Source organism: Equus caballus, chromosome 7 (assembly GCF_041296265.1).
Source record: "Equus caballus isolate H_3958 breed thoroughbred chromosome 7, TB-T2T, whole genome shotgun sequence".
Lineage (NCBI taxonomy): Eukaryota > Metazoa > Chordata > Mammalia > Perissodactyla > Equidae > Equus > Equus caballus.
The window spans coordinates 83,658,315-83,674,229 of NC_091690.1; the positions used below are offsets into that span (position 1 = coordinate 83,658,315).

The 15,915-nt window shown below is 44.9% G+C and overlaps 1 protein-coding gene across 9 annotated transcripts in view; it reads left to right on the forward strand.

The window, feature by feature from the left end:
• The window catches only part of MICAL2 (microtubule associated monooxygenase, calponin and LIM domain containing 2), a 223,567-nt gene extending 208,250 nt beyond the window's left edge, over positions 1–15,317 (forward strand). For 4 of the 9 annotated variants that reach the window (XM_070274780.1, XM_070274782.1, XM_070274781.1 and 1 more), the window contains 3 exons: positions 4,152–4,254; positions 8,228–8,301; positions 11,471–15,317. In XM_070274780.1, coding sequence (XP_070130881.1) covers positions 4,152–4,254; positions 8,228–8,301; positions 11,471–11,655 — 362 coding nt within the window. In that variant the 3' untranslated portion in view covers positions 11,656–15,317. The remainder of the gene's footprint in view (positions 1–4,151; positions 4,255–8,227; positions 8,302–11,470) is intronic. The other 5 variants (XR_011441127.1, XR_011441129.1, XR_011441130.1 and 2 more) reach the window with 2 other exon arrangements.
• Positions 15,318–15,915: the final 598 nt, after the last annotated feature.

Sequence of the window (15,915 nt, forward strand, 5' to 3'; positions counted from 1 at the left end):
TGACACATTTAGAGTAGTGTCTTGGATGTGGCATTACTCAATCAGAATTTGTTGAATGAACTGAATTAACCCCCTGGTGTTGAAATAGCTTGCAGATATAACCTCAGTCTTTGAAAACTCATGAAGAATTCCAGAACCAGAAGACTAGAGATGAGTACATTTTCTACTTTTCACATGAGAAAGAAACATGAATTCTGATTCTTGTCAAAATTCTAGAAGGGATTATTAAAGAAATTGTAAATATTTAGAAAGAAATTTAGAGGTTACTGAGGAACCACTGCTATTTACTGAGAAGCTGTGAAAAACAAATGTCATTTCATTTTCTGGGTGGACTTGCAAGGTTGGTAGTGCCAATGGACACAGCAGACATGGTGAAACTTGATTTCAGGAAATGATTTTTTTATCAAAGTTTCCTGTAACAGCCTAATGGACAAGATATAGAAATGAGGGCTGGATGATACCAGTTGGGTGCCTGCATTGAGCCCACAGAACAGTCTCACTCAAAGGCTAGAAAGGTCCCTAATGGGCCAGATGGCTCTGTTCTTGGTCCAGTCCCATCTGACATTTTGTTTTTCAGTATCGCATAAAGTTATAGGATGCCCATTTATCAATTCCTCAGAAATCCCAAATCTAGGAGAAACGTGTCCAGATGGATAAGATATTCAAAAGATTTTCCTGTAATGGAACAAAACAAACAAGATGATATTTAACAAGATTCGTATGAAGTCTTGAATTAGGTTAAGAAAAAGATCAGTTGCACAAATAGAACATGAAGTCCTCAGACTTCACCACCACTGGTGTGGAAAGACCAGATTCGTTTGCGAGTTAGTAAGAGCCAGGTGAAGACACAGCTGCTAGAAAGACTTCTGCAGCCCCAGGGCACAGGCGGAAGGTGCCGGGGAGTCTCTCTACTCTGGGCTGTTGATATTTTGCTTGATTTGGGACTGTCTTCCATCTTCATCCTGGAAAATTAGAAGGCAAGCAGGGGTGGGCAGCCCTTTCAGGACAACACGATGAATGATGTGGAGGTGCTGACTCTGAAAAAAGAATACCTCAGTGGATGGTGAGACCTGTCTTCAAATATCTGAACGTCTTTCATGTAAAATGTGTAGTTTTGTGCTCTCTCTGTTTCCTCCAGAGGGCAAACTGGACTCAGTGGCTAGCCTCCAACCTATGGAAGACCAATAGAAAGAAGTTTTTCAATACTTAGAATACATGCCCTGCAGTGGGCTGCTTGGACAGCGGGGAATTCCACTATTACATGGGGAGTCATAGTGGAGGCTGGAGTGGCAGGGAGGTAGGGGGAATTCCTGCGTGCCTCCGTGGCTGGAATAAATGACCCCTGAGACTTCTTCCATCATGTACTTGTGTGGTTTGAATAAGGACCATCACAGTTTACTGAGCTCCCATTATGTGCCAGGGCTGAGTTGAGGTCTCTTTGTGCACAATCCCGCTGCATCTTCATAACAGATGAGGAGACTGCAGCTGGGGAGGCTACACTAAGCGTCCAAGCCCACATAGTGGGACGTAGAAGAGCGAAAGTTGGCTCCCGAGCCTGAGTTTAAAGCGTATGCTCTTAACTTCTATGTTATATATGAGATCTGGTCTACATACTTCATTCTTTCACTCGACAACTAATGCCTGGAATACCTTGTTCTTTACCTCGTTCTCTCCCTAGAAAACTCTTACTCATCCATTTAGATTGAGCTCACCTGCTGTCTCCTCTCTGCAGCCTCTCTCACTTCCTCCCCAGGAGATTAATTGCTTCCCTCCTGTGTTGCACAGCAAGGGGGCACGTTGTATTCTATTTGGCTACGCAGTGTTGGTTTCCCCCAGTGGACTGCAAGCTCCCAGCTTCCTGAAGAGCTGGAACCAATGCTTATTCATCCCTGTCCCTCAGCACCATAAACAATGCTTAGATGTTGGTACTCAATGTGTTTATAAGTTTATTCATTCATTCATTCAAGAAACCTAAGAAAGGGATAACATCTTTCTCATTCCCCTCCCTCCTCTCTCTCCCCACTTTAATCCTTACTGTATGACATTCCACATATCATTGTCCTATTCAACCACCTTTAGTGTCCCTTTGTGTTCTACAGCACAAAGTACTAGTCCCTTAGCATGACGTCCAGGGGTCTCTATGATGAGATCCTCATATACTCTCAGGCCTCATCGTCACCCCTCCGTGCCTCCTTCGCCCTTCCTAATGTCTGTCCCCCCCCACCTTCTAGCTCATCCCCTCGTCTTTTCTGATGTTGCTCCTCTTCTTGGAAATTCCTCTCCCATCCTCTTATTTCCTCTTAGAGTGATGGCCATTCTTAAATGTCCCAGTTCATACCCTACCTCTCTCAGGAACCCCCCTTCCAACCTAACACCCTGACCAGGAAAATGGCTCCTCCAACCTCACCCTGACTAGGAGAACCCCCCTCCAACCTCACATGCTGACCAGGAAAACCCTCCCTTCTCTGTATTCCCAGAGACCTTTTCTGCTGCTTTGTTGCGGGATCAGTTTTCTAATGTTCTCTTTTATTTTAGCTTTTTGGGTCCACCTGAGCCAAAAGATTATGGAGCAATATCCTTTTTGGCAGGCACTATGCTTTACTATCTCCAAATTTCTCATGAGATGTAGCATTATCTATCACTGTATCCCCAGTACCTAAGGCAGTACCTGACACCTATTCAATAAATAGTTGTCAATGGATGAAGGAATGAGGGAATCCTCCAGAAGTCAAGACCTGCATAGTGGCACTCATCTGCTCATTAACTAACTAAAATTTGGATCGTTGCATATAAATCCCTCTGTGCCCCTATTTCCTTATCAATAAAAAGGTGGTCAAAGAGACAGTGAGAAAAGGAGACTCTTTTTGTGGATGACTTGACTTGCTGTGATGTGATGTGCCAGGGGCATTATTTGTCTTACAGGCCTAGAGAGGGAGGGAGAGAGAGAGGAGGGAGTGGTACACAAGCAGTGAAGAGCAGGGGCTTCCAATAAGACTCACTTGAGTTCAAGCCCTGGCTCTACCGCTTATTGACTGTGAGCTCGGGCAGTTACTTTCGTCTTTTAAACCTTTGTTTCTTCAGCTCTCAAGTGGTGATAGTGAGGGAACCTACTGGTGAGTTTGCTATAAGGATTAAATGAGATGCCGTGTAGAAGGCACATAGCCCATTGACTGGTATGTAATTGCTGTGTAATAAACAGTAGCTCATTATTATTATTATTGTTATATTGCCTGCGTATCTTATTGTTCAGTTTAACCAGTGAGGAAGCAGAGGCTCCAAGAGGTTAAGCAACTTGCCCAAGCTCACACGTCTTCTGTCTGCGCTGTTTTCCCCACTGCCTGCGGGACCCTCCAGTATAAATCCTTCTAGAATGGCCATGAGCTTTGCAATACAGCCTGTGTTCTCATTTCAGGGTGAAATACTAGAAAGCCACCTCTATGTTGCTCTTTCTCAAATATGCCCAGATTTTAACATTTTGGTATCTAAACATTTAGCATCTGACTTTGAGTGTCTGAAAGCAGTGTCAATTTTCTCATGGTTATTCTTCTGTTTAATAAAGGTCATTTTCTAAATTATAAGAATATATGGCTATAACTTTCTCCCGATGAGACTCAAAGCTAATAACATTTTTTTTTTCATCATTTGGCTTTTCTTTGTGCAAAAAATCAAAATGCCAATCACCACTCTATGACTAAACGTGGTGTGAGCTTCCTTGCCCCATGAAGGGAGCTGCACCTGACCTGGGCACTCGGTATACACTTGATTTGCGGGGTGGAAAGGAGGAGAGGAGACAGTGTCCAGCAGAGTTACGAGGGTTTTCTTTGGTGGAGGATCTGAGGCATAAACGTACAGAAGTTTTAGGGAGGACAAGTGAGCGGGAGAAGTTTCATTTAAGGCAGGGCATGCTCAAGGGTATATGACCCTTGGTGATGAAGTATTCACGCCCTGAATGTCCAGTAGGACTGCCCCCAGGGTGTGCACAGGTGGGTTGTATTTGTCCTGCTCCTGACCTCGAGGCATCAACAGGCCGTCAGGGGCTACTGCCTGCTGAGCTCTTTTTGCTACAAACACGGCCCGCTAAAGTGGTTCCAAAGCAGTTTGATCATGGAGAGAGAAATGCCAATCTCACCCATTTGCCTTGATTTCTTAAGCAGATTCAGGCACACAGGATGAAGCGCAGCTTTTGCAGGAGTGGTTTAAGCTGGTTCTGGAGAAGAATAAATTAATGCGATATGAGTCGGAGCTCCTGATCAGGTAAGTGAGGCAGCACAGAGGACTAGAGTCCTAAAAGCAGAGGGGCGGGAGGGGGCGGCTCCCCCTCCTCTGATGAAGTCCCGGGATTTTCTCTCCTTGTGCATACAGAATTGTGATTGAGGCAAATTGACAGTTGATGCCTTGCATATCATGCTGACATTAGCACAGGGAATTTCAGTGGTCTGTTTTCTCTGTCGAGTCCCATGGCTAAAACAGATCTCAGGTAATGGGTCTGGAGCTGGAGGGCGTTTGGATAGGTATTTTCAGTCCATCCCTGTCCCCCAAGCCAGGGGGGACCCACCTGCCGTCACACACCTGCAAACAGGGGCATGTGAGTGGCCTCTGAGTGCGGATCGCAGGAAGGGCTTGATGAGACCTGCCTAGCCATCTCTTTGTGACTTTGATGCATTGAAGGACTGAGATCTGTCTGGCTGTCCTCTCTTGTCACATTCTGAAAAAGTTGAAGGTCACTTACCCGTCACCATTCTGGAGGGAAAGAAAGTAACAATCTGAACCCACTGAGCATCACAGGTATGCTGGGTGCTCTCGCTTCTGCTGGCTCACTTCATTTTCTCCCCAACCCTGAGAGGTAATTTGGGGGGTCTTGGAAGAGGTCTAACAAATTCCATTCCTCTTCCCTACCTCAGTTCTGAACTAGGTGAGAAATAAGACAACGAAGTCAATAGATAGAACATCAAAATATTACCTTTATTACCAGTAGGAGCTAGCTTGGCTAAATGTGAGAGCCCAGGCAGGCCTGCTAACTGTGTTAGCTTCCTAAGCTGGAGTAACAAATTCCACAAGCGGGGTGGCTCACAACAACAGAAATTTGTTCTCTCACAGTACTGGAAGACAGAAATCTGAAACCAAGGGGTTAGGACAGCCATGCTTCCTCTGGGGGAGAATCCTTCCTCATCTCTTCCAGCTTATGGTGGCTCCAGGCGTCCCTTGGCTTGTGGCTGCATCGCTCCAATCTCTGCCTCTGTCTTCTCTGTGTCTGTGTCTTCTCCTCTTCTGTCTCTTATAAGGACACTCATCATTGAGTTTAGGACCCACTGGGATAATCCAGATGTTCTCATCTCAAAGTCCTTAACTTAATTACATCTACAAAGACCTTTTTCCAATTAAGATCTCATTCACAGGTTCCAGGGGGTTAGGATATGGACCTATCTTTTGGGGGTCACTATTCAACCCACTACACTAACCAAACCCCAGAATTAGACATACTTACCCACACAAAAGTTCGTAGACCTACTTGCTTCTTAGGGGCACGGCTTTTACTCTAGACCAGTGGGTCTCAAGTGCAGGCAATGTCGCCCCCCAGAGGATATTCAGCAATGTCTGGAGACATTTTTGGTTGTCACAATTAGGAGGTGCTGCTGGTATCTAGTCAGTAGAGACCAAGGATGCTGCTAAACATTCTACAATGCACAGGACACCCCTTCTCCCCTCACCAACAAAGAATTGTCCAGCCTAAAATGTCAATAGTGTCAAGATTGAGAAATCTTGCCCTAGACCTATGGCGAGGCTCAGAGTAATTAAGAACACATCTGGTGCAGGCCAGGAGAGAAAGGGTGTGAGCTGAGTTCACCCAGTCATCCTCCCATGGGGAGAGAGTGAGTCAGAGTGGGCCCTGGGGGAGGAGGCCAGCAGTTGTACTCATTGAGCCCCGCTGACATGGAAGGAAAGGCCACTAGCGGGCAGAAGGGGTCATCTGTAGTAATTATTTGTTCTATCACTACTTTTTACATCATTGCACATACTGAGACTCAGAGCAACTGAGTAATTTGTCCACGTCCACCTCACTATAAAGCCCCTTTTACACAATCGTACCATCTGCCTTTGGGCCAGGTCTGAATTGTAAAATTCATTCAACAAAAATGTATCAGGCACATTCTATGTGCTAAGAGCTGTGCTGGGCACTGTGAAAATAAAGGTGAGTAAGCCCATGGTCCCTGTCTTCTAGGATCTCACGGTTTCAGGGGACACAGACATGCAAACCCAGATCATGATAGTGATGACAAAACATGGCAAGAGTCCATGGAGGTTTGTAGAAGGAGCAGTCAGGGCATAGGGTCTACCCGTGAGAGCCAGGGAGGTGATGGCTGCTGCCGCTACTGCTCAGTGACTGTGGCTTCCCCAGTTAGTACCCTGCAGAGGGACCTTCTCCAAAGAGAACTCAAGCATATGAGCTGGATGAAGGCGGGTAGGAGCTCTGTTAAAGGATAGATTTTAGTCTGGAGAAACACCTGGATGAACAAGAAGAAATGTCTTAGATTGATGTGTCCATCTGGGTCCCTTGGGAAACAGATGCCAAGACAGAATTAGAAGTACGAGAGATTTATTGGGAAAATACCTGTGAAAGATAAAGGGGAAGGGAAGCAAGGAAAAGAGGGGAATCTACAGACCGCACTGTGGTCCCGATTCCTGGGAAAGGAGAGGGGAAGGGAGGAGAATCAGGCAGGGGAGCCTCAGACTGCAATGTAGCCTGAGGAAGGCTCAGCCAGGCCAATGGGAGAGCAGACTGCCCACAGAGGCGGCCAGAGCAGGGCAGGAAGGGCCCAGCCCTAGTACTGATGCTGTGTTCAGTCATTGGCTGGGACCTGCCCCAGGACATCAGGGCCTCAGCATGCCACTGAATGGATTCTGCAGCAGCAGCCAGCTAACTGCACTCCTCCTGGAAAGTTCTCTCTTAAAGGAAGTATGAGTGGCGCATCTCCACTGGTTACCACCATGGGCCTAGAGACGTTCACTGTCAATAGCAAAAGGCAGAATGTTGAACAAGGCAGGGACCTTGGCCCAAGTAGGAGCATCAGCAGTAAAAATAATGACAACAGCAGCAGGGTAAAGCAACATGACCCCAACACTATAGCAGATGCACGTACAGACTGCAGGTGGGGCTGGAAGGAAGGTCCCAAGATGCCAAACCCAGGGACTTCTTCTCAGCCCTTGCCCTTCAGTGATTCTGTAACAGTGTACGCCCTTGAGTTCTCTCTTCTCTCAAAACTTTCCTCTGCACTTCTGTGATGCTCCATGTCTTGTTTTTTCCTTCCAACATTTTGCTTGCCTCTTCCCTGGCTCCACTTCTTTTATTTGGCTTCTAAATGTAGGCATTCCCAAGCTCCTGTCTTCAAAGCTTTCCTTTCTCTAGAGTCTCCCTCTTAGAGATCACGTGACTTCAATACCTATCACCTTGACCCCCGCCACATCCGTGTGTGGTCCTCCTGTCTTCTGGCAACTCCATAGCTGCATTTGCAAAGGTTTGGGGAACCTCCACATCACCACACGGCCTAGCGCAGGGGGAGCTTACATACACTCTGTGACATCCACGGGATATCCCCAGACATGGAAAGGTCAAGAAGTTCCAACCTGACTTTCACCAAGAACTCAATACACTTCTTGACTTTGCTGCTGCTATCGGTGGAAACACTGAGTCCCCAGCACCCCAGCTTCACTGCTCCAAAGCATCACTGGCTCTTCTTCCCTCACTCCTACAACCAGACACTGGAGCGGCCTGAGTTACATTGCCTCCACCTGGAGAAAACGTCCCACTCCTCTTTCCCCCTTGTTTTCCACAATCAGAGATTTGGGAGTTGTCACAGGTGATACTTGAGGTAGTATTGCCCCTAAAAGAGAGGAGTTCCAGATTGTCATTGCTTCTCCCTGGACTATTCGAGTCCTCCTTCACTATCCATCCCTGATGGGTGGCCTGAGTGGCCTTCTCAAAGCCTACCGAGATCCCATCACAGCCTTCAGCTGCTCCCCATCATCTCCTGAGTTCACCATATCTCAGCAATCCTTCTTGGCACCTCAGTGACCCCAGCAGCAGCAAAACCTTCAGTTTAGAGATGTTCCAAGACCCTGGTTTTAATAAGGAAAGAAGAATGCAGTAGCTACTGTCGTGGGCTGATTAGTCACTGTGTCTACTCAACTCTCCAGTATTTACAAAGTTTGAATGTTTTCCCATCCCCAGGGCCCAAGAACTGGAATTAGAAGACCATCAGAGCAGACTGGAGCAGAAATTAAGAGAGAAGATGCTCAAGGAGGGTGAGTATGGTGACATGTTTGGGGCCCTTGGAGAAGACGTTTTTCCCCAGAAAGACACTTGAGCAGAGCAGAGCGTTCCTCCCGCCTTGCACAACCAGCCTGGGAGTCAGAGAGGAGCACAAAGCCAGCCTGCCTTCTGCCCTCTGCCCCCAGCACAGCAAGTCCTCACTTAGCTTCTTTCACTTGGGCTGTGAGAGCAGTATTTTGCTCCATCTCGTGTTTGAAAAGGAACAAAGTCATTTATTCACGCATTCATTCACTTATCCGTCCATTCATTTACAAACACTCACTAAGAATCTAGTGCGGGCCTGGCAGACACGGAAGAGCAACCGTGCCTGTGGTCTTGCTGCAGAGACCGACACCCAGACCGGTCCTTACAGTACAGTGGGATGAGGACCACGACACAGGTACTTGGGGAGCACAGAGGAAGACAGGCCAAGTTCTGCCAGGCACTAGAGATGGTAAAGGAAACATCCTTCCGGGCATGGGCTGGGCCAGGGCATCACACGTGAGAAAATTATTTCCATGGTGAAGGAGGTAGAGTTGAAATGAACTCGGTGACACAATTTACTGATTTATGCATTCATTGGTTCCAGCCAGCCAGGTGTATTCATTCTGTTTTGTGCCTGTGTCTTTCTAGGGCCATATCCATGCATGGCTTTCTCACATTTTGACCTAGGTCGAAAAGAACAAGTTAAATAATTTCTTTATACTTCATGGACCAAACATTGCACCTACCTATGGGTTGTCTGGTATAAAGGCAAGCACTTAGTAAATATTACATATCATCATGATGATCGTTCTTATTTAGGTATTTTATCCCTATTTTACATTAGAAAACTGAGTCTCTGAGAACTTAAAAAGCATGCTCAAGGTAAATGACGGGGCCAAGATTTAGGAACAGATCGCCACAGACCCTGGCTCTCCTGTTCTTTCCCACATAGTAGTGGTTCGTAGAGTGATCTCTGTAGCAACAGAATTCTATTTCTAACAAAATCCTTATTGGATTTTGCACTATATAGAACAGATAAAAGTCTTTTTTTTTTGTCAGAAGGGGCTGAGATGGGTCGATTTGCAACAAGCTGAAAGTGAGAAAGGAATTCTTTTTCTGTGTTGATTATGAAATATGGAGCACAATACTGGAGTATACCTAAATTAACAAACCATAGTATATAACTAATATCTGATTTATACATCTGATAAAAATTTTACATTTGCTAAGTTTCAGCATGGTAAAACAAATACCACCAAAGACTCCAGTAGCCACCTTTGATTCTTTTAAAAAAAATTCTTACTAAGAAATGATGGTCATGCTTCTTCTCACTCCTCTCAGGTGTACAAAAAAAGAAAAAAGCCCACAAATGTAGCTTCTTTATTTTATCTGTACCTGAGCTCATCTTCCATGAAAGCTTCATCCTATTAGTTAGTAAGGAAAAAGACAAAAGGAAAGGAACTTTATTTATCCCTCTCTGGTAAACTCAGTCTGATGCAATAATTTAAACAGTCCCTATAGGAAATGCTCAGTCTCTTTGGGATGAAAATATTCAGTCTTGCAGATGGCTGCCCCTTCGTTCTGCTTTTCTCCCTAAGGTGACTGCCAGGCGATGGGGAAAGGCAGGTCTGTGTGACCTCACAGCCTTAGGAACCTGTGTGGGTTGCTCTGACTCACTGAGACCCCACACAGCTGTCTTCCATCATCCGGCTGCTGCTCTCTCTGCTGGCATTTGCAGCTAAGGTGTGCGGCCGGTGCGCTCCATAGCCTAGTCATTCTCTCGGCGTGCTTGGAGCCTGGTGGCCTTCCCTGGCTCACTCAGCCTCTCCTCAGCACATCCTCCATTCTGCTTGGCCAGACAGTTTCCACTGTGAAGCCGTTTCACTCCTCATCATGGGGGAGCCCCACGGCAGGCTCATGGCCAGCTACCTTTGGCAGCTCTGGGGCAAGTGGGCACATCTAGGCTCCACCTGTGTGTGCCACGCACAGCAGATGGAAATGTCGGGAGCCACACTCAGACCCTTCTTCTCTGCCCAGCATGAAGTACTGCCTCGTGTTTATACATAGGGCGCCCTTCCAGCTGGCTTCTTCCCAGAGTTCCCAACGAGGGGCAGGACAGGAGTTCTTGGGTCCCCACTGTTCCTGTCAAATAATATGACATTTCCTTCTCCACTGGGGGCTTCCGAGGCTGGAAGACTGGTGCCCAGGGCTCTCACCTTCTGCTTCGCCTGTCTCTGTCTTCTCCCTCCCATAAAACATGAGGTACCAAGGAAACGGTGCTCCTTTATTTATCTTTTGTCACACGTGCCTTCTTCCTGACACGACTTCAGATCGAAGCCTGATATGAAATAGCGTGGCAACTTCTCTGCTCCGGGATGGGCTCACGGCCCTGTGCCCAGTGTGTTCAATGCAAGGGGCTAAAGGAGTTTAGACAAGGCTCTCCCAAGGCAATAATCTGGTGGATAAGACTTAACTCTGGCTTTAAAATCCTATTTTCGGTATCCGAAAGTCATCATTCCCTGTTTCTTACCCTTTCTCTTTCTTTTATAACAATCTCGCTTCCCCCAGGTAAGCACATGCCTCAGGCCACTTGGGAAGAAGCTTGTGTACTCAGAAGGGGGAAAGGGAAAAGTGTTGTCACAGTCTGGAAACATCCTCCCATTGGCCAGCCACAGCCTCGCTTTGCTTCTGCCTGGTCTCTACCCAAAGGGCTGCAATTTGTCATTAACTGCCACTGAAAAAAGGCTTCTCGTCATCGAGATAGTAGCCACTGATGCAGACGGTTTACTTTGAAACTTTTCTCACAGGTTTCCTTGCTGTAGCTCAGACATATTTATGGAAAACTTGCTTTCCTTGTTTTGTTGGTTTCTTTTTGCAGGGGAGGGGATGTTGGGGGACCTGGTGGGGCTTGGCTGGTATTCACTTTTTCTCACAAAAGGCTTTTCCCTGTCGCTTTATGTCTATTCTCCAGATGGAGACAGCTGACTGCAGCACAAAGCACCCAGCTTTCTAATCTGCGGCTTGGAGGGTGGTTCCCTGGTGTTAAATTCACTTCCTTGTTTTCTCCATGGAAATTAAAGGGCAGCATAAGTCCAGAGCAGTCAAGAATGCCCTTGCCAAGAGCTCCCCTGGGGCCAAATCTTACCTGAGGCCCAATGTTTTTCTTTTTCTCTTTAGAGAGCCAGAAAGATGAGAAGGATCTCAGTGAGGAGCAAGAAATATTCACCGAGATGATGCAAGTGATTGAGCAAAGGAACAAACTCGTGGATTCCTTAGAGGAACAACGCATCAAAGAAAGGGCTGAAGACCAGCACTTTGAAAGCTTCGTATTCTCCAGGGGCTATCAGCTGAGCAGGACGTGAGAAGACCTGAGGCTCCTCCCTCGAAGCAAGCAGAGGACCCAGCAGGCCAGCGCACCTCACACACTCGAGTTCCTCTTGCAGGATTTGTCACACTGGGAACTTAAGTTATACCATACTGCAATTTTTTTTTTAATTAAAATTCTCTTATATGTACTACAGCTGCCCAAGATCCTTCCAGAGATCAAAGACTCTTGAAATTGGCAGTCAACTTCAGCAGGTTTCTTGGACTTGAGATGACCTTGGCAGATGACCAACATTGTTTTCCCTAGAAAGTAACACAAAGATGGACTTTCCTGCTGCTTTTATCATTTATCCTCCCAATTCATTAAGTTACACATTGTAAGATTTTAAGAAGCCGCCTTTTCATTAGTATATCCGTATTTGCCTTTTTTGCATGGATGATCGGTTTCCAAATGTCACAAAGAAGCAGCAGCAGTTTAAAGATTAGGTTAATATTTAAATTGTGTTTCCAGAGAAAGCGGAGAAACCTTGAGATTACTGATTACATAAAGCAAATAACTCATATAGCAGGTGTTAATTCAATCCAGGGTGAATTTAATTTACCAGGTGTATTTATAAGCCTTAATATAATATACATAAGCAATGAGAGTTTAATAGAACATTTGAGCCTTAATTTTATCAAAATAAAAAGAAGAAAGAAAGAAAAAGGGAAATAAAACTAACTTCATACCAGCAGAATTGTTCATTTTCACCAAATACTGTCGGTTTAGAAAAGCTTATGTTCTCAGAGCACTGTCCTTATGGCCCCTGGAACATACTGAAAAGCATTTTTAGGAAATGAGTAATTTTGAAGTGCCTTTTCATAACTGTTGGTAATGGCAAAAAAGGAAACTCTTTCATTTGTTGATAAAATATTGGTGAGGATGGTGCTGCTGTTAAAACCGAACACACTAGTGATCCAAGGCCAGAAACGCTTCACTGGTGGTCTTCTCAGGTCCAAACAGAGATGTGTCTCTGGGACTGTCTCCAGGGATTGCTCAGGAACTCCACAGGACAAGGACAAACCACTGCTGACTCCAAGGTGGAGCCGAGTACAGTGACCCCATTTACTAAATCCCAAATTGGGTCACAGTTGTTTGTTTTTTTTTCTATGACGTTTTCAATGTGAAAGGAGAGCTGGGAGCTGGAGTTGGTGCACTGACGTGGAATTCCTGGGATGTTTTGATGGTTCATGTGGGAACCAAAGAGAAGATTTTAAATGGCGATCTGTTGTCATAAAGTATTTGACTGTTTTCCTTTAACAGGATTCTTGGGAGATTCAGTCTGTTGTTGACGAGAGGCAGACTGTAGAAGTCTTTGTTGGCTGTCTGGCCTCTCTCATTTCTGCGTGTGTTTCAATGTGTCATTGGACAAAAGGTGCTTTGCCACAGTTGGCTTTGACGGGAGACCTAACTTTCCTCAATCGAAGTTCACCCATGAACCACTCTTGTCTGAGATGCTTCTGTGCACACCAATCTGGCCAGCTGACAAGCCAGAAATTACAAGTGTGATTGGATTTCCTGAGTCAGCCAGCGTTTTGGGTGGTATTAAAATGCAGCCTTTCCATGGTATACCAAGTTCTGAAGGTTGGAGGTCTTTTTTCTTTTCCTTTCTTCTTTTCTTTTCTTTTTTTTTAAGAATCAGGTCTTCTAGTGCCTGGATTCTGTTATTAGGAAATATGTACAGGCATCTTTCCATCTGTCTATCTATCTATGAAAACTGTGCCACTTATGGCTATTTATCTATTTTTATTTATTTGTATATTTAGTGGAAATTGCTAATATGGTTTCCTCATAATTCTAGTTCTCCTGTGTTATAATTTGGAGAAGACTTGTTAGCACTAAGGTATTAGTATATAAGCTATTTATCATTCAAATAACCCAGATGTTTGGGGCAGTGGGTTGTATAGTATTAAAGGTTTATGCAGATTGTCAACGTTAATGTTTTCAGCAAACAGGCATTTAGAGATAAGACTACAGATGCTCAGGAATGTTAACTCACTTTAAGAAAGAGATATAGAACTTGTTTTTATTCTAGAATATGTAGAAATAGTCAAGTCCAGTCTTTTCTGTCAGTTATATACAAGTGCATTATTTGGGGCTTGCATACATTTAACAGATGATGCTCAAATGTGCAGTGTCTGGGTTGCTACTGTACAAAAGAATTAATTGCCACTTAGTTTAATTTGTTCTCTTTCCATCTAAAAGAAAGATTCTCCCAAAAGGGCCAAGAAAGAAGGTGGTTCTTTGCCCTAGTATTCTGTTAATAGATGAGAGAAGAATTTGTTCACTTCCTTTCCCAAAGACTATGTTCTCTGGTTTAAGACTGAGTCTCACCTGGCCAAGTTAAAACATTAACCTCATACCAGCCTTCTACTTATCCTGGCTTTCAGTTTTACTAGTACATAAAAGTCATCTCAATGATCATTTCCAGAGAGACACAAATATTGTGGCTGTTGAGCTATTTTAAATGATTTCATTCCTCATTCACAACAGAGAATGTTCTAAGACCCTCAAAATGTAAAATATTGTACATTTTGAAGACAGTTTCTTTGTATGCAATGTGAGTAGGATTACGATGAAAACAGAGCCTTCACTGTCCCATAAAAGAACACTTGTGGTCAAGGCTGAACAATTTAGGACTCTGAACAAGACAAGAAGCCCCATCCAGTCTCAGGACGTATTTCATAGTCGGTCTCACACAGCTTCTAAGTTAAACCAAAGGGCTCATGATAGTTATAAGCTCAGAATTTTACACAGGTTGGACCAAGGGGACAGTTGTGAAGCTTGCTGTCCCAAACCATTCATTTATTTGTTTAATAAACATTCTCCGAATACCCGTGGGGTTCTGCAACCCTGTGTTAGGTGCTGGGCTACAGAAAGAATAGTATTCCTCCACCCACAAATAAGTACAAAGATAAAAAAGGATCACTGCCAAAGAAATACAAAGAACTATTTTTATTATAAGCATCAACCTATTCTGCTCACGTTTGTTTCACACATAAAGACTTAGAGCCCCAAGTATTGTAGTGCCTCTTTGGCAATAAAAGCATGAATAAGTTCGTGTTTCTAAAACTGTGAAAAATAACATCAGGTTGTACTGTTTCATTTAAACCTTGACGTTGGCAGCGTCAGGCTGCTTGGACTCAATCAATGCTGAGATGCAGCATGTTAATTGCAGCTGAGAAAGGAAGTGGCAGGTGTTTCCAGCTCTGATGAGCTGCAATGAAATTGATGTTTTCTGCATTCTGGAGGCAATTGACAATTCAGCAATGTCTGTCTTCCCAGGAAGCAGATTTACAGGTTTTTCCTTCCAAACTGAAAATGGCAGCGCGTCCCACCCAGGTGGCTGATCAGAGAAGTCCCTCAGCAGGCAGAGGTGGCAGGGGGCAGTGGGGCTGCCACAAGAATGGTGAGGGGCAGTCATCGGATGTGGTGAGCTCAAATGTGGGAGTTTATTGTAACAAGAAAGTTCACGTAAGGGGAGCGTGCGCTATTTCACCGACTGTTTATCTTCTAACCTCACCGCTGAGTAGCTTGTAAAAGATTAATTTGCTCCAACAATTGGGAACTATTCATGTGGATTGAAATGTGTTACATGTGCACTGCTATAAATACTGAAATGAACCAAAAATAAATGCTTTTGTGTCTAAAGCATCAAAACATTTTCAAGTGGGCCTTGTCTGGCACCTCTGAGGACAGCGTCCATTTCATTTCTTTCTTTTCAGTGAACGAAACTGAGCAAAGCTTTGATTTCATGTGGGAGCCTGTGAATTAACGTTCGATACTTTATTCCCACTGGGGCACCTGGAGGGACTTACCTGACCAGAAAATTGGATCCGGGAGGAGGCGTGAAGAAGGCTCACCTCAGGTGTATTCTCTCAACAAAGGAAGCTATTCTCAGAGCTGGGGAGGGGGAGAGACGGGGCCTATCCTAGTTCTGCCTCCCTGTTTCTCTTACCTTCTTCCCTCGTGCAGCTTGGTTTTGTATTTCAGTCACTCAACAGGGATGCTCCCATCTGCACAGAACTGGCCTCTTTCTTCAACTCACACTCTTTCAGGACCAAGGGGTTTTTTTGGTCTGTTTTTTCTGTGTTCTTAATCCCAGCGCATGCACATTTATGAAATGTGAGCACGTAACACACCAGAAATGAATGCCACATCAGGTTAATCAAGCAGTCAGTCTTCGTCATTCGCGAGTTCCCCCATTGTTTGAAAGATTTTGTGTGCTGTTGGAATGTTTGAAATGATTCATTTTTTT